The sequence below is a fragment of the Enoplosus armatus genome, chromosome 13 (genome assembly GCF_043641665.1).
Source record: "Enoplosus armatus isolate fEnoArm2 chromosome 13, fEnoArm2.hap1, whole genome shotgun sequence".
NCBI classification, from domain to species: Eukaryota; Metazoa; Chordata; class Actinopteri; order Centrarchiformes; family Enoplosidae; genus Enoplosus; species Enoplosus armatus.
In genome coordinates, this window is record NC_092192.1 from 3,034,482 (window position 1) to 3,062,439 (window position 27,958).

At 41.5% G+C, this 27,958-nt stretch overlaps 1 protein-coding gene across 4 annotated transcripts; it reads left to right on the forward strand.

Annotated features, from left to right (window-relative positions):
* The first annotated feature begins 198 nt into the window (after window positions 1-198).
* Window positions 199-27,958, forward strand: pof1b (POF1B actin binding protein). 4 transcript variants are annotated; one of them, XM_070917241.1, is made up of 14 exons: window positions 199-822; window positions 3,962-4,036; window positions 15,929-16,188; window positions 17,934-17,967; window positions 18,337-18,417; window positions 18,914-19,006; window positions 20,357-20,470; window positions 20,935-21,087; window positions 21,228-21,347; window positions 21,661-21,792; window positions 23,337-23,407; window positions 23,531-23,645; window positions 24,315-24,347; window positions 25,771-27,958. In XM_070917241.1, exons 1-13 carry the CDS (start codon window positions 427-429, stop codon window positions 24,318-24,320), a joined length of 1,650 nt encoding a protein of 549 aa, XP_070773342.1. In that variant the 5' UTR covers window positions 199-426; the 3' UTR covers window positions 24,321-24,347; window positions 25,771-27,958. The 4 variants fall into 4 exon arrangements, with proteins under 4 accessions (XP_070773342.1, XP_070773344.1, XP_070773341.1 ...); XM_070917243.1 differs by having other exon boundaries at window positions 25,816-27,958; XM_070917240.1 differs by lacking the exon at window positions 24,315-24,347.

Consider the following 27,958-nt stretch of genomic DNA (forward strand, 5'->3'; position numbering starts at 1 on the left):
GGACGGGTATGATTAAGTGCAGATTACACACACACACACACACACACACAGACAGGAGAACCACACACCACACTGTTTTAAGAGCAACCAGGTAGAGCTTTCTATCAGCACCTCCCCCTGAGCCCTCCCACCTCCTGCTGCAGGGCCGTATTTGCATACAGTGGAGCAGAGCGCCTCCCTCAGCGGTTCGGTCTTCCTTTCCATGGAAGGACTCCTCCAACCGGACTTTCCTCTCTAGTTTGCCCAGCACAGCAGGAAGTTAAACTGGGTTCACCTCTCCGCTCCGCCAGCGCTGAACAGAAGCTTCACAGGAAAACAACGTGAGGAACTTGCGTGGTTTTTATCCCGCAGCGACTTATTCGCTTTGAGAAACTTTCTGTTGTTGGAGGGGGGGTCTGAGCTGATCCTCTCCGCCGATTCATCAAGATGTCTGTCCAGACGAGCCAGAAGACGACGACCTACCGGACCGTGAAAGTGGCCTCTCCGGAGACGGTGACCAGCCCGGTGATCTCGCCCGGGCCGGTGTCCCCGCTGCCGTACTCGATGAACGGCTCTTATGAGACGGTGCGGTACCTGGTCCCGATGCAGCAGGCCGTGCAGCAGCAGTCCTACATCCCGGTACAGCAGGCCGTGCAGCAGCAGCAGTCCTACATCCCGGTACAGCAGGCCGTGCAGCAGCAATACGTCCTCATGCAGCAGCCTATGGTGCAGCAGTCTATGATGCAGCAGATGGTGTCCCCGGTGTACCTGCAGGGTCTGCAACACCTGAGCGTCAGCAGCCAGGAGTCCGACATGATGTACCAGCAGCAGAGCACAGTGGAGGTGAGGTTCAGCTTGTTAAAACCATTATTATTATAAGCGAGTCTGGAACTACACTTGTTGGCTCCCCAGGCAGAATGTGACACCAACCTGAACTTGCAAAACAGTAATAAAAGACAACCCCAATGACAAAGAATGTGGTTTATAAGTGGTTTATTGAACCAAAACCAGCATAGACGCTGCTTGAAGTAACCACTGTAACCCAGCAAACCCCCGCAGGCCTGCTGGATTTCCTAAAATTAATTTCACACCAACAATCAACCATCTTTAAACCACCTTTATTACCATCATAAATATCTGCTTAATGAACAAATGTCCTTCTTATGCAAAGTGAAAGTACAAAAACATGAGAAAGTATGACTTAAAATGCTCCTGTGAGATAAAGACATGGTATTATTTCTGATCATTTTAATAAATGTCGTCTGAACTGCATCAACATGGCCTCATGAACAGCTTGATTATTGGGCAGAGTTTGGTGAGGGGCTGTGAAAGACCAGATTGTGGTCTCTGAAACGCTGGCTGCGTGCTCTCTTAAGTAGTCCAGGCTTGATGCTGTTGCTCAGATTTCATGGCCGATTCTTTTTAAATGTCAGCCTCTGTTAAACGTCTGAGATAGCTCATTAGTTCGTCAGTCAGAGGAGGTGAAAACAGAATGAGCCGCTCTGCAGCTGTCAGAGGAACATTAGCAGCGTGAGTTTCCCACATAGCGATGACTTATTGTTTCTGACAGTGAGCGTTGAATTTTCGCAGCCTGATCAATATGTGAACATGATGGACAGAAGGCTGAGCTGGTGCTGTGGCTGACTTACACTTTACTACATAGAGGAGAAAGTACACCTCAAGATCAGACATGATACAAGGCATTTTACACCTGGGTCATTCAGGCATGCTGCCACAAGAACACAGTAATGAAGTGTGATGCATCTTTTCAGTCTGATCAGTTATTTGCTGATTTTACTTTGAAAGATATAGAAAAACAGAATCACTGCTCAGAGAGCTTCCTGGCAGCCTTGTGTTTAAGGCCGTAGCATTGCAACTTCCCTGCTTCGATTTTGGCCGGAGACCCTCGTTTGATGTCATCTAGACGAGAGCTGCAGCCATTAATTGATAGAAAATAAATCAGCAGCTGTTTTGGTTATCGGATAATCGTCATGTTTTCGTTCCAGCTTCTCAGATTCAGTCAGGATTTGATGCTTTTCTGTTTCATGCATGAAAGTAAACTGAATATCTTGTTGGTCAGACATAACAAGACGTGTCAAGACGTTACCTTGGCCTGTGCCAAATTATGTTTACTATAATTATATTATATTTATTTTTCAAGGCTAAAAATGCCAAAAACAAGAAAAACACAGTCATCACCTGTAGTTAGCGCTGTGTATCAAACCCCGATACTTCTGAGGTGCTGACTGAAATGTGTCTGTAGTCTGCAGCCGTCAAGGATCATGAGTTATTCAGATTCTCAGGCTTGTTTACTTTCATCAGATACCTCCTGGTTAAAGTCATAATTCTGCTCCTTGTAGACAGTAAATGATGCAGTATAAACACTGATGCAGTTGACAAGTTCAGCTTATTTTGTTAAGTAGAAAAAAACATTTTCATCTCCATTCATTATGTTTTAAAGTGTTGTAAAGTTTAAGCCACCATTTCCCTCCTTTTTGTCATCTGCTCACATCCTCTGAAGGATTACGTAACTCTTGCCAGTCGACTAACTGATTATGTGACGCTGTGTCACTGTAACGATCGTTATGCCACATTATATCGCCCGTCGCTCTGGCAGCGGTTCAGTCCTGCACCTGCTGAAGTCTCACCTGCTCTGATAAAGAATCACTTCCTGAATGAATGCCTTGGCCTTCGCCCTTTGGATGGTTTACACAAGCTCTCCTCTGTAGGCTGAAAACATTTGAATAATATCTGCTTCTCCTCTTCCTCCTCTGCCTCTGTGATTAAAAAAAATATTCTTTCTACTTCTTTCATCAGCTCCTGCTGTTATTTGATCTCTTTCTAGTTTTCAGTGCAGCAGAATCAGTCAGGACTCCCTCTGGAGCTTCCCCTCTTGGCTGCTGGTTTTCCTGATAATTTCCTAATTCAAGTTCATTCTGCAGTTTCTGTCGCAGCACTCGGAGCTAAATTCGCATGGCTTGCTTGATAGGGAAGCGGTGCCACGCCCGGTCTGACTCTGCTGACACGGCACACCCTTACATTTGAAGACAAACACATTCTTCCACCTGGTTGGATCACCTCCGCTCAATGAGCGGTTGGACAGCCGGGCTTCTTTCTTGACATCTTTTCAGTGGGTTTTGAGATGTTTTGATGAAGAAGTTAATCGTTTAAGTCATTTATCGAACAAAAATGCAACATTTCCTCATTTATTGGGATCTGATCTGTTTCTCAGTTTTCTAGATCGTTGTAAATCAAACATCCTTGAGACAAAACGAGCGATTTTGAAGACGTCACCTTGGACTATGGGAGGACTATTTTCTGACTTTATCAGTTAGTAGAACAGTAATCAACAGATGAATCAATAATGAAAATAAGACTTATAGGCTGTACATTTATTTTGACTGTTATTGACTCTGATTGGAGTGACATCAGAGCAGAAGGACAAGTTCAAACACCCTCTTCATACTGTCGGGCACCAGAATCACTCAAGACTGAAGACTTCCTCTGACAGGCTCAAGAGTTGACTTGAAGTCAAGTTTTGAGTGAAAACATGTTTTTCCTTTTTAAGTTTCGAGTGGAGCCTCACAGCAGTCAAGTCCTCATTTTAGGACTGAAGTCTGAGTCAAGTTCAAGTGTCAAGTCCACAGCTGTGGCAACAAAACAGTTCTATCAAATTGTGGCCTGCATTTTATTTTCTTATTTTACAAATTTGTCAATTACGTTTGGCATTTTTTGACACAATATTGTAATTTGTGGAGTTGGCCATGAACCCTTTTTGTGTGTAAATTAAAACTCTGAGGCAGTAAAGACCTGTAGGTTTAGTTATGGCTGGTTATGGGTAACATGGTTTTAATACCTTTTCTCAAACTAAAGGATGGAGATGATGCCATGTGTCCAGAGGTCCGAGGACTGAGGTTTATTATTTTCTGTTCAAATCTGACCGTCTCGGCTTTTTCTCTCCGTCTGTTGTTTGTTATTTCAGAGCATCAGCGGACAGTCTTCGTCGGTGTTCAGCCAGTCGTCCAGTCCTGTGAAGAGCCCTGAGCTTGAGGAGGAGGCAAGGATTCACACACACACACACACACACACAAAGCAGAAGTCTGGCAACCCCACAACTATGTGTCCTTCACTTAGTGAAAACCCACTGAAGCAAGTCAGTTTAGTTTTTTTAGGTGGTGAAATTCAAATGAAAACATTGTCAAACACAGAAATAACAGATGCAAATAAAGTTGAGGATAAGCATAAAAAAAGTGTGTAATCCCCCCCCCAGCAGACACTCAAGGCCAATGACCTGAGCGAACACAACATACTTCCATGCAAATGAGGCGGTAACTTGTCGAGACAAGTGATAATCCCGCGCTCTGAAAACATCACTGTGGATAAGTGAAACTGAGACGGAGGTCTCGCGTCTGCACGGCAGTCTAGTCCTGAAGCTATGCTGCGATTATGGCAAGGCAAAGAAAGCATTGATATACAACAAGATGCAGCGTTCAGATATTAATCCAACAGACACGACTATTTTAGATACATTAGATCACATGGCACACGACTATGAAACTGCGCAGGTGGCATCTGACCATGAAAACTACTGTGGACGGTTAAAACTGGACGATAAGTTTTGTTTCAACTGCATTTCACTGACTGTATATTCAACATGTAGTCAGGATCTGCTCCACATGCTGTTGAAACAATATGTAGGGACGGGAAAAGTTTGAAATGTTTTGAGTTTTACCTTTTTGACACTTTGAGAACACATTTATCTGCAAAATTAAAAAAAATGGAGCTTTTTCTTCAGAACGAGAAACAAAAAGAAGGAAGAAAATGCAGAGGGGGTGTGGAGTCCATCTGTTGGTTGAGTGCCGACACACCCATCAGCATGAAGCCTCATCATGGGAACATGTCGGTGTGTGAAAGCACAGTAGCACAACAAGTGTCTTCTTAAAAAAAGAAAACCTTCTCAGTTCAGCCGGGAAGGTTTACTGAGCCGCTCTCTGCAGCTACGCCCTGCCTCCGCAGTCACACTGTTACAACAGCACTTTGTTCATAATCACAGGACCTTAAACTATCGCAACACTGACAAATCATTCAGGGTGGGTGTAAAAATGGGGTGTGTCCGGCCACCTCCCGGAGGCCTTTGCTGTGGGTGGGTGCATTCCTTTTTGAACCTGCAGCGTCATGTATGTGGCTGTTGTCATAACAGGGAGGTTCTCTGATTTATAGCGACGGCGCTTTGATGCCGTTTTTCTGAGAAAGTCTTCACTGCATTTACGAGTACGACGTAAACGTAACGACTTTTTTTATTCATTTGTAAGTGATGATTATTTTAATTATCGATTTAACTGTTTTAGCTTTCCGTTTAATTGTTCACCTTTGTCACCAGTTTTGGAATGAAAACGTGTCATTTATAACACCTGTTTTGATTGTCTGAGCTTCTTGACTGCATAGTTCAAGTCTGGTCTGGTTTGTTCAGTTCATCTTTTTATTTTTATTAACAGAAAAATCTATTTGCAACGAGGCAGTTTCAGACACAATACAAACACAGTAAAACTATAGTACAGAAGTCCATAATAAAACTGCAATAAATAAGAAGGCTGTGGTTGTTGTGCTATAGTTGAGCTAAGTGGATTTATAAGTGGATAAATGTAGATTTGAACGTGTTATCTCTGACCAGAGGACGGTGCAGGTTGTCTAAGTTTATGTAGTTGAAGAAATGTACAGTGTTGTCATGTTTAGGCACATTTGCATGTGTGATTGTTGGGTCATAAAACTGCAGTTGTACAGTATTTTTTTTTCTTGTTCTTTCTCTTTGAGATGTAAAGTCTCTACTTTACTTTGATTACACTCTGAGGTTTCTAGTCTTTCCCCTGACATCACCTGCAGTGTGTGCTGGAGTCACCGCTGCCTCTCACCCCTCTTCAGTCGTGAGTCAGCTGCATCTTCAGGAAATCATTCGGGCTGTCAGGCTTCAGACAGGAATCTGCAGGTCAGCTTCTCTCAGCACTTTTCTTTGGGTGATTTTATTGTTTGGTGAGGACAAAGTCAGATGAAACTCGTTGTCAGGGCGACACGTCGACCACACCCCTCTGTGTTTTTCCTATAGTGGAGTCAGGATTTGATTTATTAGATTTTTCAGTGAAACATCAGAAGCTCTTCTGAGGGTCAGTGTTCCTGTAGTCAGTTAAGCTTTGCTGTTGGATGACTCTCACTCCGCCTGAGGGGAAAAAAAAATTCTGCTTGGGTTATGGTTACTGATGGACCGATTTACCACTCTACTTCATTCGCCTCCATTCAGATTCATATTGCTTTACAAAGTCGGGAGGTTAACCAGGGAACAAGGAAATAAAAGCTGTCAGAAGGTGAAGAGTACTCATTAAACACCACATTCATTTTCATTTTTGAAGTGCAGATATAAGAGCGATAGAGATAATTCACGTAATGTAACGCACCCTGTGGCACCCACAGGTGGATTTGGAGGGCTCCCTCATGACTGTGTTGCGACCCTGCCTACTTTTAGAGCATTTCATTAAGAATGATCACAGCACGATTACAGAAGCCATTAGACAAGTTGTTAATGTGATAAAACTGTCAAGTCCCTTTTTGTGGTCTTTTGACAACAGTGACTGAAAAATATGTTGCCAAAACCAACACGACATGATTGATTAACAATGAGCATCAGTGATGACTGAGTGGAAGGTGTGGTGAACTTACGAAGCCAGAAACCGGCTTTGATTAACTGATTCTTCTCAAGCTCAAACTCACGCCAGAGGTCTGCCGAGATAAAGACGAATACAACGTTTTCTTAATAAAACCTGGAGCTACATATCAAACGCTGGCTTTACCTACTTTATACGTGTTCTCTACTAAAAACTCCCTCTGAAGGCGGCAGATCAAAGAGGAAGAAGGTGGAAGTTTTAAAAATGTTGACTACAGCAGAAACCTTCCCACCTCCAGTGAAGGATTAAAACTCCGAGGGGGGGGGGGGTCCCTCTTCTCAGCCTCTTCAGTGATTGGTCGACACAGTCCTTACGGTTAAGTCTGTAGCTGAGCTTTACAGGTCTGTACAGGCCGGAGCCACAACTGTATATGTGGGGGGGGGGGGCGGTTTGATTATTCAATCTGCTGCAGTAAGATACGGATTCCACTCAGTAAAAGATGAATATCATGCAAAAGATATTATGTTGTCTTGATTATATTAGACACCACCAACAAACAACTCAACTGTTTCATCAGTCTATTTTGTCAATTTTGCATTTACACAATACAGACACATACAACCAAACAACAGGGTGTTCTCAACTTTGTGGGAGCAGCTTGTGTTTGTCCCTTTCCTGTTTGAACATGGCCATACCCCTCCTGCACGGAGCCAGCTTTATAAGGAAATGGTATTCCCAGTGTAGCGTAGAAGAAGATGAACACTGCCTTACTTACATTCTGTGTTTGCTGGTTTCACTTTCGTCTGGATGGTTTGATTTCTATTTTAAAGTTTAACTGCACTGAAGAGAAGAAATGTATTGTGATTGACAAATGACTTGGTTGTGTTCAGTTGACAGAAGTCTATTGTCTCATCATCCAGAGCGACTGCTGCTGGAAGAAACTGTGACAGTGTGTAAACAATCAATTTCGAGTGGGTCAAAGGTCAAAGCCATAAAGCTGTGTTGAGAGAGGAGCTGGAGGGGCTGAGTGAAAGACGTGTGTGACTGTTCTTGAACAGGTTGAGGTTCAAGTGTGATGAAGCAGGATGTTTGTCGACGGACGTGTTTGTTACTGTGAGGATGAAATCTGCTTGTGTAACACAGCGAGAACGACTTTGCAGTCGATTCAGAGATTATAGAAGCATAACAAACTGTCTGTGGGATGAACTTCAGCTGTGATCATTTTAAAATAGTTTTTGTTCTCTGCCGGGCTGCTGCTGCTTCTTCAGAGGCTTTTCTCACCACTGTGGGGTATGTGAAGTATTCACACTTAATTACAGGGCAGTGGAAGAGGGCGTCACATTGTGGTGAGGCAGAAACACTTTGCACCAACAGCAATTTAAAGCCTCACAATCCACCTTTTTATAGTGTCAACAAATTCCCCAGTTGTGCACCTGATATACAGGTTTGCAGCTGCGTTTTTCACGCAGTCAGCGTCAATGCTTGTTTGTGGCCCTCAGAAATGTTTTTCTCTGTTCTCTTGTTCCAGTAGAACAAACGAGTAAGATAATATTATTCCTGTCTTCCCCTCACAGGCAGCCAGATGAGTTTAAAAATAAAATGTTACTGAGTCAAACAGCTGAAAGTCATCTGTATACTTTTAATCTCATCACATCTGTACGCCGTCTGCTCCTCTGCAGTCTGAAGCATTTCTGAAGCTGGTGGAACTGAGTTATGGCCTTGTGGTAAAATCACTGTCTATCTGCACATGGGTGTGTAGAGTTGGTTTCCGTGGTAATATGGGGAAATCTTTTTTCCAACTGGCGGATAATTCATTTTAGTCCAGCTGCTGGTTGTGAAAGCATTCGCCATTTTGTCTTCGCTTCAGTATTCAGTCTGACGTTCTGACCAATCTGCAGTGAGTGACTCAGAGAAGCTGCGGCGAGGAACAGTTTGTCCATCGCAGCAGATTTACGACTGGTTTAGTAAACGTATGCAGTCAGTCCGCATGCAACACGTGTGAATATGTGTGAATAAGCAGAAGAAAAGGTTTGTTGTGTTTCTCCCTCACTTTGCCGCCTGGGGTAGAAAAGCAAACACAGAAACTGTAGGAAACGAGGAGAAAAACGTGACGCGAATGAAAATAAAGCTGGCTTTGCTCCGAGGTTATTCCCCTCAGGTAGCATTTCTGCACAATGCAAACAAACTTGAAGGAAAAGTTTGACGTTTAGAGAAATAGATGAGAAGACTGATACCATCTGGAGCCAGCAGCCAGTTAGCTTAGCTTAGCATAAAAACGGGGGGCGTCTACCCTGGCTCAGCCCAAAGGTAAATAAAACTTCCAACATGTCTAAAGTTCACTTATTAACACATTATATCTCGCTGATTTAATCCGAACAGAAACCGAAATGTGAAATGATTTTGTGGTTGTGAAGTTGTGGTTTTGGTTTTGCGATGGACATCGTTATCTTAGTCTGATGTAACATGACAGTCGGTTTGTTGTATATGTTGGTATTCTGATGATGTTTGTTAATTGGCTGTCTTCTTTTATAAGCTGTTAATGAATCTTATGCTGCATTAGATGAGAGGATGACGTGCAGCAGCTCCACTGCTGAGCTGCCACATTACACTGCGGTACTTTGTGTACTTGGCGTTGACTTGAGACAAATGTAAAACAGTTATGAGTGTTGCGTGGCAGCAGTTGAACTTCATTATGATGAATCTGCGTGTACATGAACAGCTTTACACAGAATCACTCCTCTTAACTGATGTTTTTTCTATAGTGAACTTTGTTGCTATGGTGACTGCTGGATCACATCCAGCTGTGGTAGTGACTGTTGGAAATGGCTTCTCTTGGCCCGAGTTTTAGAGGTGATTTCAGACTGTTTACCCTAAAATGTGAGTCTGTGAAAAGATATGAAGAAGAGACTCATCAGGTAGAAAAACACCTGAACAGCAGTTCCTGTTGCTTTTTGTTCTCTGAACTACAAATGAACTAGTTAGCTGATTTCTCTCCCATAGTTTTTGGTTTTGATGACGTCCTGTTAGCATTGAGAGCGACTTCATGTCGAGAATATGAGGTCCGGCTTTATAAAGAGCTGCACAGTTGTGACCTAAAAGTAGCTGGTTTGAAGTTTGAATAAAAGCCGGAGAGGCTTTGTGCAGAGTTAGGCATCGTGTAGTGGTGGTGTGTGTTTCTTATTTTCTTAATCCAAGAAATCTAAATCTTATCAAGTCATTTCTGTCTAAAACGACATCTTAAATTACTTGTTTTCTTCAAACAATGCAATAAGAATACTTCAGACTGTTTTCACACACATTGAGCATATTATTTATACTTATATACTGTGAACATTTCCTGGGTCAGTATTTTGCACATTCTGTCCTCTTCGTTTTAAGCACTGCAAATGAGTGTCATTATCTTTACATAAGAAAGAACCCGGCAGACTGCGGAAAAAGAAGAATCAAGAACAAATGAAGCTTAATTTTGGAAAATAATGAAAACAAGTTTGAAATCAGGTTGAGAGACGGCAGGTGGTTCAGGTTGAAATATTCTTACTGCACTGAATCACACAGGAAAAAAAAGACTTGATAAGAAGGAGATGTTTTGCTCTACACACACACACACACACACACACACACACACACACACACACACACACACACACACACACACACACAGAAACTTGCACAAAGAGCCTGTGTGGTAAAATGACTCGTCTCTCTCCAATAACAACGTCTAGTGTTACTCTGTCACACAGAGTCCTGAGAGCTCACACACTGACCTGCATCACCACACACACACACACACACACACACACACACACACACACACACACCAGGGGGCCTGACATGGTGAAGAGCTGAGGTGATGATGTATTGAGTTTGAATATTGGGTTTCTGGTCTTTTGGGAGCCTCCTTTCACAACCTCCAGAGGTGGAACTAGAACCGTCGGGTTCTGATCTTGAAGAGACGTTTGAGTGATTTTTGTTTGACAACATCAAACTTACCTTAAAGAACACACAGGAGGTTCGAGGGAGAAGAAAATTAAACTTATCTCGACCTTCAACTTGTTGACGTCAGGTGGAAGAAGTTGACCTATTCTGCAAAAAGACTTATTTAGAGCTGCAACTGACGGTTATTTTCATTAAGAAGTAATCTATTGATTCTTTTTTTGATAAGTTAACACATTTTTCAGTCTTTAAACATTTCTAAAGATAGAAGAAAATACCCATCTCAAGTTTCAAGAGGTCAAAGTGATCAAATAGTTTGTTTTGTCCGACCAACAGTCCAAATTCCAAAAGTAGTATCATGTGTACAAAGACACAAAACAGAGAAAAGCAGCATCTCATGTTGGAGAAGTTGGTAACAGAGAATAATGAGCTTTTTTTGCTTCATAAACAATTTTAAACGAAAATTGTTGTTTATTCATTTTGTGCTTAGAAATTTAGAAAATTGACGATTGACTTGTCGTTTTGGTTCCAGTCTGATTTTCCTCATACAAGTGTAAAAAAAGATCTGCCATTTCAGTAAGATAGACACTCATATATGTAGAAAACAGGCACATTTATATCTCGTTTTTAGGACTCAATGTAGACAGAAATGAGTTGATAAGATGTTTTGATAGTGCTCCCTTTGACCAATGGCTGCTCTGTTCTCACTGTGCTCTCACACTTTTCTAGGTCAGTCTGCCTTACATAGACACACACACACACACACACACACACACACACACACACACACACACACACACACACACACACACACACACACACACACACACACACACACTCACACACTCCTCTGCAGCAGCTCTCACCCACTGACCTGTCATCATACGGTTGTTGTTATCCTCCCACACATTCTACACAGCAGTATGAGATCAGGTCTGCAGTGGATCCCTGGAATTTAGCGTCTGCAGGTCAGCTGCATATTAAACTCTGTCAGAGGCGACTTAAGTCCTTTATGTGATCCCTGAAAATTAACACCACCACCAACAACAACAATCCTAAGATAACAACAACATGTTCGGCGTTACAGCTGTACAGCTTCTGTGTCAGAGTCCGAGATTCTTTAACCTGGGGATATAATTAGGATTGTAAAAGATTTCTTTTCTGAGGTTTTCTTTATAAAATAGAGAACATAGTTCCTAGTTTTTCCTTATTGGTGATGTGGTTCAGTTTGTCCTTCTGTCCAACACTTTGGTCCACAGCAAGATATCTGTAACTGTAACTGGCCAGTCCCAAAGGATGAATCCTAATTACCCTTTCGCACCACCGTCAGGTCAAAATTACAAGATATTTCAAAATATAAAGGCTGGACTTCCAAGACATTAGATGTGTGTATTCATGGTACTCAGAGGATGATCCGCAATGATTTTGGAGACCATCTGACCTTCTAGTACCACCGACAGGCAAAATTTAAACTCGCACACACAAGTAACGTCAAAGTATAACTGGCAGACTATCATGAAAGGTTTCAAAGCACGTCTTCTAGCACGTTCTTTGTTGGTTGTTGGAAGTTGTTGGTTCTGAAATATCATTTTGACAGAGTTATTAAATAAAGTGGAAAGAAAACACACTGTGAGAAATGGATATTAACAGAGCTATTGACTGCAGACTTGAGATGTAAGCAGATGAGAGTTCAGAGGTTAATGAAATCTGTGAGAAACTCAGAAAGCTGAACATCTAAATTATTTCCCAAATTCCCACTTAAAATACTGTTTTAAAAGGACGTTCTGGATGAATGTCGCTTAAGTAAGCAGCGTGTCATCGTCAGGACTGATATCTTCTGGTATGTCGGGTGATAACGAGCCGATTATCCTCGGCCTGTTTTGCATACAGACTGCTTCAGGTCTGTCTGTCGTCTCCATCTTTCTCTGCAGGAATGACAGGCATGTTACTGTCGCAGCCACGGCCTTGCAGCTCTGAGACACACCCACCTCCATGTGATCACATACGTACACTCCTCACTCTTACTGTTGCACTCTTCACACTTGTGTTTGAGATTATGATATATAATAGCCCTGAAAGTGGCCAGCCTTTGGTCCTGCTGAGACCTTTGAGCTCTGCAGGATCATAAACCAAACTCGTCTCTGCAGCCAGACCGGGCTCACACTGATACCAGAGTCTAGTGCCAAGCCCTCAGTCAAACACTGAGATCTGGATCTGTTTTAATGAAGATGAACTGTTCGATGTATAATGTACTTTTTTATGGTGCCTTCAGTGGCTCATGTGGCTCAAAAGGCCTAAGATGGCCCCCATGTTTTTATTAAAAAGTATATTCAGCATTACAGGGCTGTTAAGACCACAAGACAGAAGTCTTTAAACTTGCTCATTATGAAAATGAAAGACAACATTGAGATAAGTTCCTCTCTTGTAGCACTTTGGTTCCTGACACAGCCGTGTTTATTTGTGTTTGACCCACTTTGATTCAGGCTTTAGAAGAGGGAGCGCTGGATTTGAAACAGCGAGTGACAAAGTCTTATTTGTCCTGAAGAACATAACAGGTTCCCCGAAGGATTCAAAGTCCGAACAGCCTCTGTTAGTGTCGGTTCCTGTTCACAATAAGTGAGCGTGTTGGGGTTCAGGGTTGAAATCAAACCTGCGATCCTTCAGGTCTTTTACCCGCCTCGCTGCTGTTTGTTGTTCTTCCCGTCTGTGGAGTTTCCTTGATTTAAAGAAAACAAATGAAAACAATACTGAAAGTATGCCAGTGTTTCATGGTGGTGGTGATCTTTCTCCCATTGGTTCTGCTGCATGGGTGGTGGCTACAGGAAGTGCAGAGGGCCGTTGTGCTCAGAAACACTGACATCTGGAGTGTTTTCTTTTCCTGAAATACCAGTTCATCAGGAACCCCGGTACACTTCTAATGCAGTCCAGCTATCAATCCTATATGTGAAGTTTTTGTTGACCCTGTCAGAGGGGTTGACTCAACCCTATGATACACTAATTAATGAAGCATAATAATATGATAAAAATTGTCGAAATCCCCATCACAATGTCCCTTATCGAATTGCGATAAGATATATTTAATGTACAGTGATACTAAACCGAAGAAAAGCAGCACACCCACATATATGAGAAGCTGGAACCACTAAATAAGTGGCTTTTTTTGTTATTTCTAATATTCTGTCCCCCTATTTATGCTAATGTGGAGGAACAAAAGATTATAAAATCCTCTCAATAAAATGCAATCCAAAGACCTGCCTGAGCTGGTGTCAGCAGAACCTGAACCTGATATTGAGGTGCTGCAGGGCTCCATGTGGGTCTCTGTGGCTGTCTGATGGGACAATAGAGTAAACCCCAAATCTTCCCACGGGCTCATGTGGAATCTGACTGGACGGCTCTGCACAGCCACAGTTGGGATATTTAAGAAGGCATGAGATCAGACAAAATATTTCTCTTTGTTAGGACTGAAACTGAAGATTTAAACCATGTGACAAACTGAAACGAGCCTGAAACATCTCTAGAGAGTGTGAGTTTAAAATCCCAGATTCTAACTGAAGGGAAGAAGTGAAGCATACGTATCATTAATGCAGCTTTACTGTTAAACCCCAAAGTGCTGCTGCTGTGAATAAACACAGACTTATGTTGTACAATGTATTCATTGAATTTGTTGTTTTAAAAATTACTTATTCAATTATTTTATATTGAACACTTTCCATAATTTCCATAATGTCACACTGTTGGTCACACTCATTATGTTGAGGCTGATGCATGCTGGGAAACAGAAGCTCTAGTTTTTCATGTATACATACACCTGCTTTTTGATTTGACAGAAATATTAAACCATTAAATCGTTATATAATTTGGCAGGACAGGCAGGGACGAGGGCCCTGTTCAGGCCCCCGGGCCTTGGTGCAGCTGCACCCTTTTAGTCCTCATGACACGAATGTTAAATCAGGGCAAAAGAGTAGATTCACAAACACAGGCCTGTCAAAAACAACCCAACCAACCTGTCTGCCACAAAAAAGAAGCGCCAAACTTCATTCATTATTGTGAGAGTTAATCACACTCAGGACTTTCCCTCCAGGTGACAGATAACAAGATGAGAAGGAATTATCTGGAAAGAGGAGCGGTTGAAACAAGACAAACATGATGAATCATGTTGGTGTGGACCACTCTTCTGTCATGTGTCAGCAGACAAACAGTGTGACAGACGGGTGTTTGCAGAGAGTGAAAGTGTTTTCTGTGTGAAGAGTACACACAGCAGGCAGCTCAGCTCAGTGTGGCTTTGATAACAGGTTATGCAACAACTGTTTGACTCGACTCTGTTGCTACATGCAGATAAAAGGAGGCGATGGGTGTGTTTGGCTTGTGTGTCGGTGCAGTCTTTAATAAGTGCAGCATGGACTGTGCAGGATTACAGGTGGAGAACCGGAGACCTCAGGTTTTCATCACTGAGCGTCTTAGAGGTGATTTATCCCCAAATAATCAATGTACACGACATGGCCAAAAGTATGTGGACACCAAATATTTTTATGTACTTTCAGTCTTGACCTGTTTTTCCTGGTTTGATTTCAATGTATTTGTAAAATGAATGGAAAACAATGGCAGCCTAGAAGGGAAAAGAAGTAACTGAACGTACATTTGTAAATACACAAAAACATACATGTTAAAGCTGAACCAGGCTGAACATGTAGTGAGCTATCATCGTTGGAATATTTGTTTGAGCGTTGAAGGACGTCGGCTATTATTTTTCTAGGAATTACGAAGCGTGACCTCCCTGTCATTGTGAGGCAGCTAACTATATGTAATTGTTCTGTCAGAGGACCAAAGAGGCCCCTCAGTCGGTTCCTCACGTCATCTTTTGAAGAGTGATCCATGATGGCGGCTGTGTGGCAGAAATTTCATGTCTTGCAGTAATTACAGAAGCAGAGAGTCACACTAATGATGAAACATCACAGCGTCACACCGTCGTCTGATTGACATTTTGTATTGTACGTCTGTTATCTGTGAATCTGTGAGCCAAATGAGAACTTTTGTTTTGCTTCTTTTGTCCAACCAACCGTCCAAAACCCAAAGACTCTTCATGTACTGTCACAAAGTCAAAGAAAAGCAGCAAATCCTCACATTTAAGAAGCTGGAACCAGCAAACGTTTGACATTTTTGCTTGAAAAATGACTGAAACGTTAATTCGATTATCTGTATCAATAGTTGTCAATTAGTTTTCTATCGATCGTTGCAGCTCTAGTAATACGGATTTCATAACAGTTAGCAATGCATGTGCACTGACTGAAACATTTTCTTGCTAACTTGTCAGACACGACAGATAAACACACAGTTAAAAACTTGTCTGTGCCCTGTTCCTCCAGGAGGAAGAGGAAGAGGAAGAGGAGGAAGAGGAGGAGGCAGTGGAGGTGGAAGAGGTGGAGATTGTCAACATCATACAGCAGAAGCCGCCGCCGGTGATAGAGAAGATCTCCAGGACGGAGGTGAAGACCGAGCTGAGGGAAGTGCCCCAGCCCACCAAGATGGACACGCGTTACTTCGGCGAGCTGCTGGCCGACGTCTACAGGAAGAACTGTGACATCCACTCCTGCATCTCCGAGCACGTGTCCAAGATCCGCGGACAGTAAGTGCATGTGCATCTTAGGCGTTGAGCTCAAGTCGCCATCCACAGCAGTGAACACAGAGTGATCACAAAGGGAAATATCTGATTGTTGTAACTTGAAAATGATGTTCACGTTTTTGTAAACATCATGCAGGGTTTTCTTACAGGTTGAGAATGTATTAGGAGGATCGACTCAAATCTTGTGTATCCAATGTCAACATAGTAAATGTGAAACTTTGGTTTTGAACATTGGATTAAAACAGTAACAGTGTCAGTATGTAACTGAAACTAATGCAGTCTAACACAACAAAGTCAATCTTCATGGAAGTTATAATGTTCAGTTTTTGTTGAAGGTTTGTGTCGATTTTTGGATGCTGCAGTATAAGTGGTGTTTCTGATATTTAGTCCACCCTTATTGATATAAATGGGGAGGACGAAATATTAGAAACACAGTATAACTCAACAATGCTAAAACTGCAGCTGCCAAAATGACCATAAAGTTGAATCAATACACTCTCTAACTCAGGGCTGCTGTATTAGTTTACATTAGTGCTTCCTGTCACTGCCACCAAACAGACATATCAAATTACAAATGAAGTAATAGACTTTTATGAGATAATCACAGTCTGGTTTTATTATCCTGACATATAGATTCGTAGATTAGTAGATTCCTGGATAACTGATAGCTGTGGGATATTGTCATGGTGATAGACGCTGGGTTTAGCTGCTTGGATTAGTGTCATGAACGGCGTGCTCCAACAGGTCAAAGACGAGTTTCGGTTGGTTTCTTTCCCTCGTAATTCTTCCAGTTTATATCACACTCCTTCCTGCAGACGCAGCAGGTGCCATCATGGAGGTCCACTGGTGAATTACGTGTAAATTAATGTTTATACATATATGGCAACCTGGCAAGAAAGGACATTTTGATTTAAAAACTGTGACTTTAGTTCAGTTCAGCAAGTTGTTACATCTGAAAAGGTGGATTTGTTTCCTGTGAAGGATTCTTTGACACAGTAAACAATCTTATATACATCCCATAGTCCGGTTGTATGTTGAGAATCTGTAATCATCTGTTCACAGTCCTGCATGAGGCGGGTCGTTACAGGAAACCTGGGTGGGAAGAAGGGAGGATGGTGTGAATGAATGTAGGTCAGGTGGTCTGTTGCAGCCAATGAGAGCGAGATAAAACTGCGGGTTGTGGAGTTTTTGTCCATCAAGTTACCACCCAGTGTGTGTGTGTGTGTGTGTGTGTGTGTGTGTGTGTGTGTGTGTGTGTGTGTGTGTGTGTGGGGTGTGGGTGTGTGTTAAACCACTGGCTGACATGTTCCTTTATTACCATGAACACACACATACACAGAAGTTTACTTTGAGTCACTCCCACATACACATCCTGCTGCCATAACTTCTCACTAGAGCACTGAACGTGTATTTATCCGCTGCTAAAAATAGTCCCCAACAAACACACTATTTCCTCCTGTTTTAAAACATCACTCAGCCTTTTTATGAAAATGAAACTACATATTTGTGACCTATTTTAAAGATTTACGTCTTCAGCAGGAACAAGCTTCAGTGTCTCGTTTTTTAATTGCAGTTTGCTTGCAGTCATTCATTTGGACGACAGGAATCTGTAAAACAATATCATCATATACGATTCCACTGAATGTTGATAAATGATAATATTAAATACATTTCCAGACTCACTCTGTCGGGTTTCTCCAGTCATGCTGCCGTCCTCATTGTTTGTCTTTCCTCTCTGTGTGTTGCAGGAAACACCAGCTGGATCCCAGCAATGACTACAAGGTGAGAAACAAACCTGCATCACACACATCTGATAAATTAATCTGCACAACTTCATCTGTGGTCAAAGTCAATTTAGAGCCCGAAATTAAATCGATATTTCATGAAGAATACGAGATGAATGGATGTAAAAACTATCCGAGGTGATATTTAAAAGTATGTTCTTGTATTTCTGTCATTTTTAGGGACCAAACACTTTCTCTAAACTACCAGCATAAGTAATGATAATTTGATTCTGTTGTATCTGTGTATCTGTGTGTGTGTGTGTGTGTGTGTGTGTGTGTGTGTGTGTGTGTGTGTGTGTGTGTGTGTGTGTGTGTGTGTGTGTGTGTGTGTGTGTGTGTGTGTGTGTGTGTGTGTGTGTGTGTTCAGGTGGAGCGAGAGGAGGTGGAGGCTTTGCTTCCTAAAGGAGCCACTGAACTGACCAAACAACAAATCCGCTACCTGCTGCAGGTGAGCGTTTATATTTTAACCATTTAGCTTCATTCTCTTTCATATAGAATCTAAACATTTTAAAATACGTCTTTTTTCCATTTAATCTCTTTTCCATTTTTAACTATTATTCAGTTGCTTTGTCTTTTTATAAATAATATATGTATATAAACACTGGTTACGATTATCACAGCGTTATGTAGTTGTAAGAAAATATGACATATATGACATTTGAAAGTGTCCGTAATATACTCGTCAACGATCATAACTTGACTGCTTGATAACAGTGTGACATATATAATCATATATATTATCACACATGTACAAACCCTTTACAGTGTGTTTGAATCATTTATTAACTGTCAGATAAACACATTTACACATAATTCACAGGCTCAGTTTCTAACCAGTACACTTGGTCCATTACTGGTTGTTATGTGTCTTCAGAGATGTGGTATCAGGTGGTCTCTGGCTACAGATCAGATCAGGACTCTCTCTGTGTGTGTTTCTCTGTCAGACTCGTCTCACTGCAGATAAAAGCATGCGTCTCCTGCTGTCCACCTTCAGCAGTCTGAGAGAGGAGCTGCTCCAAATGTCCGAGGACCTGCGGGTAAGAGCTGCTGAGGGACTTTAGTTGAGTCCTAGTTTTGTCACCATAACTCGGATTTTAACGCCCCAACAAGAGCTTAGATGTCTGAAGTTTAAATTAGGATAATTACAGGTCAGTGTGCAGCTCTCTGACAAGCTGAACTGTAATTAGAACTTTTAAAGAAGCCAGAGCCTCCAGTTTGACCCCAGTTTGACCCCAGTTTGACCCCAGTTTGACTCCAGTTTGACTCCAGTTTGACTCCAGTTTGACTCCATGGTGACAGCAGAAAATAAACAAACATCAAGTAAATATTCTACTTTTTTAAAAATGGTATTTCTTCAGCAAAATATATGTTAAGTGTCTTCTTGGATTATTGTTACTGCTGCATGAACATGTAGGCAGCATTTTAGTGTTGGAACTCGTTGAAGTGGTACTCATTTTAATTAGTTTATATTCTGGAGGGTACTTTAAGTTACTCTATAAGATTGTTTTTATATTATAGATTTTAAATCCTGATCTACAAAGTCACTATAAAATAAATGTTGAGCAGTCAAAAAGTACTATTTCCTATCAGAATGTGATGGACTAGAAGTACATCATAATTGTACTTAATTGCAGTACTTGAGTACGATAAAATTACTTTATTGCTTTCCACCAGATATTTAGATATTAAACTTGTGTTAGTATTGACGTCAGAATGGTATCTGCTATCAAGGCACTACTATTTCCTTGTGGAAGTGACTTTTATTTTTAAACTTGAAGATTGCACAGTAACAAAAGACTATTTTTAAAGCATTTTGAAAGCAAGATATTCAACACTCCTGAACAAAAACAATAAAAAGTGTACATCCAGATCTCCACAGCAGTTAGAACAGTATGTGCCCACAGCCTGCTGACACATTATGTGAGCGCTTCACTGTCGTGCGAGCGCTTTTAATGCGTTGTGGTGGAGTCTGTTTTACTGTCTGCTCGCATTCCTGAACAGAAACAATTAGCATCTCAAACAGACAAAAGAGAGCAAATGGAAATATGTGCTGTTGTTGTTTTTACCTTTTTTATATTAAGAGACAAAGACATAAAACACAAGAACAACAAAAACACAATAACGTGGGTGTCCAGTTCCTCCACCTGCACCCCACCCACCCTCACATGAGCTGAGAAAAAGCAGATTCACAACTGATCCAATCCGAATCCAGAAAGTACAACAATCAACAATAAAAAACATTGAAATCATGAGGAAATATCTTAGAGGAAAGGAAATATGTGACTGATCCACAAAACTTTTCACCGTTAACATGAAGATCTGTCTGTCTGTCTGTCTGTCTGTCTGTCTGTCTGTCTGTCTGTCTGTCTGTCTGTCTGTGGTCGTAGCGTCTGGAGAGCGAGAAGGAGACTCTGGAAAGAGATCTGAGTTTCAAAGCAGACCAGGCTCGGCAGTATGACTGCCTCCTGGAGGCCGTCCGAGAAAACAACAGACAGCTCCAGGTACTGTACGCCTGTCTGTGTGTGTGTGTGTGTTTTCTGTAAAGTTATTGATCAGGTTATTGATGTTGTCACTGAAGATGTATTTTCTTGTTTTACAATAGACCAGAATGCATTGCAGACGCTGGAGTTTGTAGAAGCTTCAGTTTAGCCGTCCATGGACATCCATCCGACACACACTTTTGTACCTTTATTAAAAGCTACATGTATGTAGTGTGTATATATTATGATATATTACAAACAAGGAAGTACACATTAATTCATTAATTATAGTTCCGCCCATCATTTCTATTCGTTATGAAGATCTGGGAACACAGCGGCATCGCTACAACGTAAACACGCGAGCAGTCAGACGATTAGACGAGTTGTAAACAGTTTCATCATAACCTTCATGAAGGGAGGATTTACTGCAGGTCTGCATCAGTGAAGAGAGCAGAGTGTTCCTTGTGTGTGTTGTCCCTCTCCAGCTGTCTCTGAAGGAGACCAGCGCCACCCAGCGCTCCCTGGAGAGTCAACTCATGAGCAGCCGAAACACCGACTCGAGCCGCGAGTTCAAGATCAAAGAGTGTGAGGGGAGGATGAGAGCGCTGGAGAAGGAGAACGAGATGCTCCGACAGAAGGTAAGTTAATCATGTCCTCTTCATAACTTGTGGACAGACAGCTTGTGATGGGGGACATGAAACTTGTTGCCACACTGTTGTAAGGGGTGCAGTGTTATGATTATCTTTCTTCTTTCCTTCCTTGTCCACCTGTCCTTCAGCTGGCAGGCCAAGCCGGCAGCTCCACCCTGCATATCAAGACCGAGGAGTTGTCACGTCAGTACAAGGACCAGCTCAGCTCCATGAGACAAGAAAAGGACCAGGAGATACAGAGGCTGCGGGTGAGAATCAAACAACACGATTGGATGGATTGCCATCAGACAGTCGTGTCCCCCTCAAGTTGATGATTGGAAAAGCTATATTGAGTTTCAAGAAAACATAGATGTGTTGAGATTTCAGCTTGAAAATAATCTTTGTATGTTCAGTGAAATCAGTTTTATTCACAAGATGGACAAAAGACTGAAATTCAGCTACGTGTTTAGCTCAGGACAAAAGACCAGAGAACAGCTTTCATATTAAATGTCTTCATTTTAGTACCTACTTAAGCCCTCCTTTAACTCATTTGTCCCTCCTCTCTCTCTGTCCTCCCTCCAGTCGCAGATAACGAGGATCCAGACGGAGATCACCACTGAAAAGTCGTCCTCAGATAAGAGTCTCCACCTGAAGATCTCAGAGCTGCTCGCCATGTTGGAGCAGCGGCAGACCACCATCACCCGGCAGGAGGAGGTCTGCAACATAACACACCAACACTGTCCTCATGTTGTTTCAGACACCGTCTTACTGCATCAGCCCCTGTAGCTCCAAACTGGACAGATTTACTCTTTTGGTTTTTTTTAAGTTAGGATTTTTGCTTTTTAACAAACTATGAGTCAAACATCTTTTTATGTATTTTGAAATCCTAAAACAAGGCAACGTTAGAGAACCACACCCCACCGTCTGTGCATGCTTCAGCTCCGGAGCTGTAGAAAAGAAACACATTTCTAAAACACAGCAGCAGGTTTGAATTATGGTTAACTTTAATGTGAAGCATGCGTGATTTGTAGTTAAAGGCTAATACATGCAAAACCTTCAGTATGGTCCTTTTAATTCCTGTTTATTACGACTTGGGTCATATTTTCATATTTGTCATATATCTTTTCCATCAGTTCTGATAACATTGTGCTCACAAAGTTACAAAGTTTGTTGAGATGTTGCTAAATGTCGATAATCCCTCATTGCACGGTAAAACTACGGTCTGTACTGTACGTCAGTTAGTTAAACTGGAGATCTGTTTAAAACCCAGATAGAAACCAGTAAAAACTGCGTTTCAGTTATCACTTACTGCTTCACTCTGCATGAACATCAGGTGTGTGTGTGTGTGTGTGTGTGCGTGTGCGTGTGTGTGTGTGTGCGTGTGTTCAGTCATGCAGACAGAAAGCAGACTTACCTGGAATGAAGTGTATATAAATCATGAAAACTAAGGCAGCTGGTTGCTATTAAAGATATACTGATCTATTTACATAGAAACACAAACACAAACACACACACACGTCCTCGAGCTGATTTGTTTCTTTTTTTCATTGATTAGTTTTCACCTTTCAGGTCCAACTGCATTCTGGCAGTTCAGTTTTGTTTTTGTGCAGCACCAAGTGAAGCGGGCTGCCAGTTAATTTATACTCAGGAATGTTTTTGCCACCTCAGGGTGCTGGCACGACATACCTTTGTTATAGTTTCTCACACACACACACACACACACACACACACACACACACACACACACACACACACACACAAAGAGCAGCAGCCAGTTTTTGGTTAAAGTTCATTTGCAATTAAATAAAAAAAAGCTGTCAAGAAGAGAAGCAGACTGAGAAGATGTGAGATTAAGAAAATCATTATCAACATTATTTTTTCCCCCCATTTAACAATAGAAGCCATTATTCTGAAATATTAAACGTTGTCTAAACTCAAACAGCCGTAAAAGAACTTTAACAAAATAAAATGCAGTCTCATATTTGGAGAATTATAATTCCAATCTGTAACTATCTGATCAAACAATATGTAACAAGAATACATTGATACGTAGCCCCACAGACACGTAGTAAAGAGTACAAGACGAGACAAAGGATTAAATTCAGATTCATTGTTTTAGTGAACTTTAGTTTTATAGGATCTAATGTATTTTTGGGAAACGCACTAGTCACACTAGGGATGGCCTGTAAGCACACTGCACCTGTTGCTGAGTTTCTGAGCCCTCTGACCTTTGACCTCTGACCTCTTGTGGCCCTCAGGAGATCAAGAAGCTGATGCAGGAGAGGAACGACAGCTCCAAGAACGTCACCAAGACCGTCATCACCAAGAGGTACAACGTCACAGCAGATTACACACCAGACTAGATTAAATGTTTTCACAACTGAATATATCTCCATATGTGTGTGTGTGTGTGTGTGTGTGTGTGTGTGTGTGTGTGTGTGTGTGTGTGTAGGTACAGGAACCAGTACCCCATCCTTGGTCTGCTGAGCGACGACTACCAGTTCACCTCGCCCGTCAAAGAAGCCAAGACCATCGTCATCGAGAGAACTGGCGAGATGATCAAACAGGTATAAACAGTAAAGAGTTTTAAAGGAGATGACCAAACAGAATTAGTAATATTAGCCACCTCTCAATATACTGCATATAGAAATGTTAGCAACAAGCACCAGTGAGTTAACTCACCGTGCTAAATACTGACGAGTCACCGAGTCGCACTGACATACTGAAGGGTGGGAAGGGGTTCCTCGCACTACATACACACATTTTGCAAGAATTAATAAGAGTGCTTATTTTCAGAAATGACATTTTGTTAATTTTTCTTTTATTGCACCTAATTTCCAAAGGGGCTTCTGACAGAGCTCAGGGCTCAAAGCTAACATAACATTAGCGAAGAGGGAGGACATTTTAATTCCAAGTAAGAGAGAGACAAAAAAAACAAAGCTGTTGAAAAGCTGTTGGACGGGAGTATCGGCCACTCACAGATAAAATGAGAGTATCTTAAGAATGGTACTGGGCCCCTATTAAGATCAATGAGGGGATACGAACATGTACTATCCCTGAATAATATGAGATGAATGTGTCCTGCTTTGCCTTATTGTTTGACTTGTTCTTGGCGTAACATTGAGCTACTGAACAAATGTTGTGCCATCCAAAACAATCCTGTATCCAAGTCATGGCTGAATATCCAGTAATAGAGATATTAATATTAGTACTTCCTATGTTTTATGACCACACAGTTTTAATGGGGCTGTAACAGCTGTTATCTATTGGTAAGTAAGGGGAAACTTATTTGTTATCAAATGAACCGGCGCCACCTTGTGGTAAAGAGGTGCGGCTGCAGGCAGGTTTTAAGTGGAAGCTTGCAATTCAATTATGGGATTATTGAAGGATTATTGATATTTGTGTTACATTTATGACAAGTGAGAAATGGTGGCTTTATGGAGAAAATCCACTTGAATTCTCTCAGACTCTTAATTCCAACTCGGCCGACTTTTCTCTGAGTTTTGGAGTTTCTGTTTATGCATTGCATACTTTAAAATCAAATAATACAATAAAACAGTAATTGAATTACTGTTAAAACTGCACTACAGCACCTAATATAGTGTGTTCCAAGATCAGCCAAAAAACACTGACTGACAACTTGTTTTCTGAATTTCACTTGAAATACCACCATTTCTTACGTGTCATAAATGCACCACAAGGACTATGCATCATCTCAAACTGCTTAAGCATTTATTCATTGCAAATGAGTGCATTTAAGTTGTTTTGCCTGCTTGTTCTACTGAGAAGAGGGTACACTTTTGCTGGTTCTCATTACTTTTAGACGTGGCCATCATTCTTTTCAGCCGTTTCGTCCTCAGCTACAGTGTCCAGAGACTTAACAACTCTACTAGACGCTGCTTTACAGTGGCTTTGACAATGCAGCAAAGAGTCACAGATTTTAAACTAGTCTAGTCTAAAGTCTTTATCTTTAAAAAGATTTTGATTGAATTTGTTTTTGTTTGCTTTGCCATCTGTGTCTTTTCTAGTACTACCACTAGGAGTCACCAAAGTCACATTTTCAAATAACTAACGTGGGGGCTCATGCTGCTTTCAAGTCATATCGGAGTCGTCATAATTACAAGTTTCCGACTTGTAATTACGACGACTCTGATGTATTCAACTTTGGTTTTCAGTCACTTCTATATCTTTAAGTGCAAACAAATATGAATGCCTCGCATCAGCTAAGCTCACTGTAATTAAACCAAAGAACACTTATTAGTAATAATCCTCTCAAAACTAACTCTGTAATCATTCAACTGTCTTTATGACATCAACAAGTCGTTAACACGGGAGTCTTTCCCGTCTTTACCAAACTAACTGGACAAACTAATCAACCATTTCATTGTAAAACTGCACACGTCTGCGGTGAGTGCTGAAGGTCAAAGTTGAACCAGGAAGTTGCTCCGCAAGTAACTTTTTACTTTCGCCTTGTTTTCTCTGCACTTCAGTTAATAGACGTGGAATGATGGCCAAAGCTATGACAACACATGAGATACATTTTCCCAAAGATGAATAAGATCTCAGCTTGTTGTGGAAACTGGTCTGTGTGTTGTTTCGTTAAACATCCAGGCGCCTTTTCTTTTTAAAGCAGACTAAAAACTGTGGTCAATATGTAACAACTGTACCTGTGTTTTGTTTATTTCAAAACAGGAAATCATTACAACCCCTTAAAGACACACTGCTTCTCTCCGACAGGAATAAATGAATGAGAAGAAGACCCAGATGTCACCTGCCCTCCCTCTCTGCATGCCCCCCCCCTCCCCTCCCCCATCCTCAGGGCTCCCAGGGTTGGTGGTGGTTGAAATTCCTCTCCCCTTGAAATTAGGGATCATTGGTTCAAATCTTTGGTTTGACCAAATTGGGCTTGTTTGGGGTGACTGTTTTTATTTGGGGTTTTTATGAGGGAACAAACATTCCCATAATTAAAGACCAAATCTTTTCTCAGTACGTTATATCCATTTGGTTGTGAAATGGATTAAGGTGGCAGTAATGAAGCAATCGTGACAACTGGGAACTGGGCGAACAGCTGCGAGTCTCAGCTGAGATGATGTACTATTTGGCACGAAAAGACGCTTCTTTCTCTTTCATAACTGAATTCTGTTTGATGAAGTGAAGGTTTAAGGTGGAAACATCTCAAGTCAACATTGTCTTAAACTGGCCGTTGATTGGCTGCTCTCCATACTGCCTGCAGTAGTTGTGAGAAATATTACCATGATAAACATCTAATCTCTCGATCAGACGTCAACACACAAACAGATAATATTTCTATGAAGAATGCATGTAGACTATTCGGACCAGGTAAATGAATTATGAGCTCTCTGCAGAAGGGTTGGGAAATTACGATACGTTGCTCACAACTGAATCACTAAACATGTGATTCTGTCATATACGGTCGTCTGTGATATATCACAAAGTAACTGAAGTGGAAAACATCCCTGAAATGGCAGATTATATGTGACAAACCACGTGAGGCACAAACAAAAGCAGAGCAGTTCAGAGTTAAACGTTCTGGAGTAAAAGAAAGTCTCAGCTCTGTCTCAGTATCACAGCAGATTGTATTGTGATATTTTGCTGTATCGATTATTTGTCCCATCCCTACTCGGCAGTTGAGCTTATAAATGACAGTAAAGCTCCACATGGATGTTCACATGTTGCCTCAAATCAAAAACAGAGAATCCATGAAAAGAAGAAAGATAGCTGCCAAACAAAGTGAAACTGATGTGTCCCAAAATCCACACTACATACGACCAGACAGCATGAATACTAAATACAGTCGGTTTTCTAGTGTGCTGTCGATGGATACTATTCCCTCATAAATTTAAATTAAATGTAGACAGTGAGACAGCTCAAGAACGATTGAAAAACAAAGAAATGTATTAACAATAAATAATAATAAAAATGTTGCTTTCTCTTTTCTTATTCCAAAGTTTACGTCTGAAGTTGCACGTATTGAATCATTTCCTTTGATTTTTTTTTTTGTATACCAAAGGCTAAAAAAAGTATATTAGGACGATTAATATGTAGTACGTCCTGTACACAATTATGATATTGTACGGATTTGGGACACTCCATGAGTTTCAGTTCATGTCGTACAAAGGGAGTAATATCTACCATGAAAGGATCAAACAGTGTCACACGGGGTGGATGCTGTACCTGCCCACAAACGGGGCTGTGTAAATGTTTCAATTCTCAATTAATTCTTAATTTAATTTAAGTTCTCAAATGTTAAACACGGTCTAATTACATGCAGCTGTACAAGGACTTCCAGTTTAAAATTGGCTAAGTGATTATTGATCCCTTGCTGAGGGCTCACATCTTGTACATCACTCACGTCCTCACCGGAGAGAGGACAATGTGGAACCAAGCGTTATCGAAAGAGCGTCGTCTCAGCTTCCAGTTGTCACTAATGCACGTTTAAGCCTGGTGCCATCTAGCATGTAGCACGAGATCCTCCTCAAAGCCACCACAGCCGTGCTAGCCCAGGGGACGAGGAAGTGGACGTGTTACCGTGATTGCTACACTGCATGTAAATATTTATATATATAAATATATACTGCAAGATGGGCATGCTCAGTGAGTGTTTCCTCCTGTGTGACTGTAGAGCTGCCCTCCTGCAATATGGTTGTGACGAACATTAGAAAAATGGGGTCGTTTGCTTTGAGTGTTTATCTGTTGACTGTGTTTTTATTTTGAGGTTTGTATGTCTTGTTGGACTCGGAGGTGCATGGGTACGTGCTGTCCACATCTAGCACTGATGTGTTTGTATATGTGCAATGTCTCACATCCATGAGAGGAAATGCAAGCTTGCACTGACTCCCATGGGTGTAATGTATTTGCA

Excerpts from the sequence above, each read along its gene's own strand:
- pof1b (XM_070917240.1), top strand. The coding sequence starts at position 427 with ATGTCTGTCCAGACGAGCCAGAAGACGACGACCTACCGGACCGTGAAA. Across the intron at positions 18,418-18,913 it reads AAATCCGCTACCTGCTGCAG|ACTCGTCTCACTGCAGATAA; the intron begins GTGAGCGTTTAT and ends TTTCTCTGTCAG. Across the intron at positions 21,348-21,660 it reads AGGAGATACAGAGGCTGCGG|TCGCAGATAACGAGGATCCA; the intron begins GTGAGAATCAAA and ends TCCTCCCTCCAG.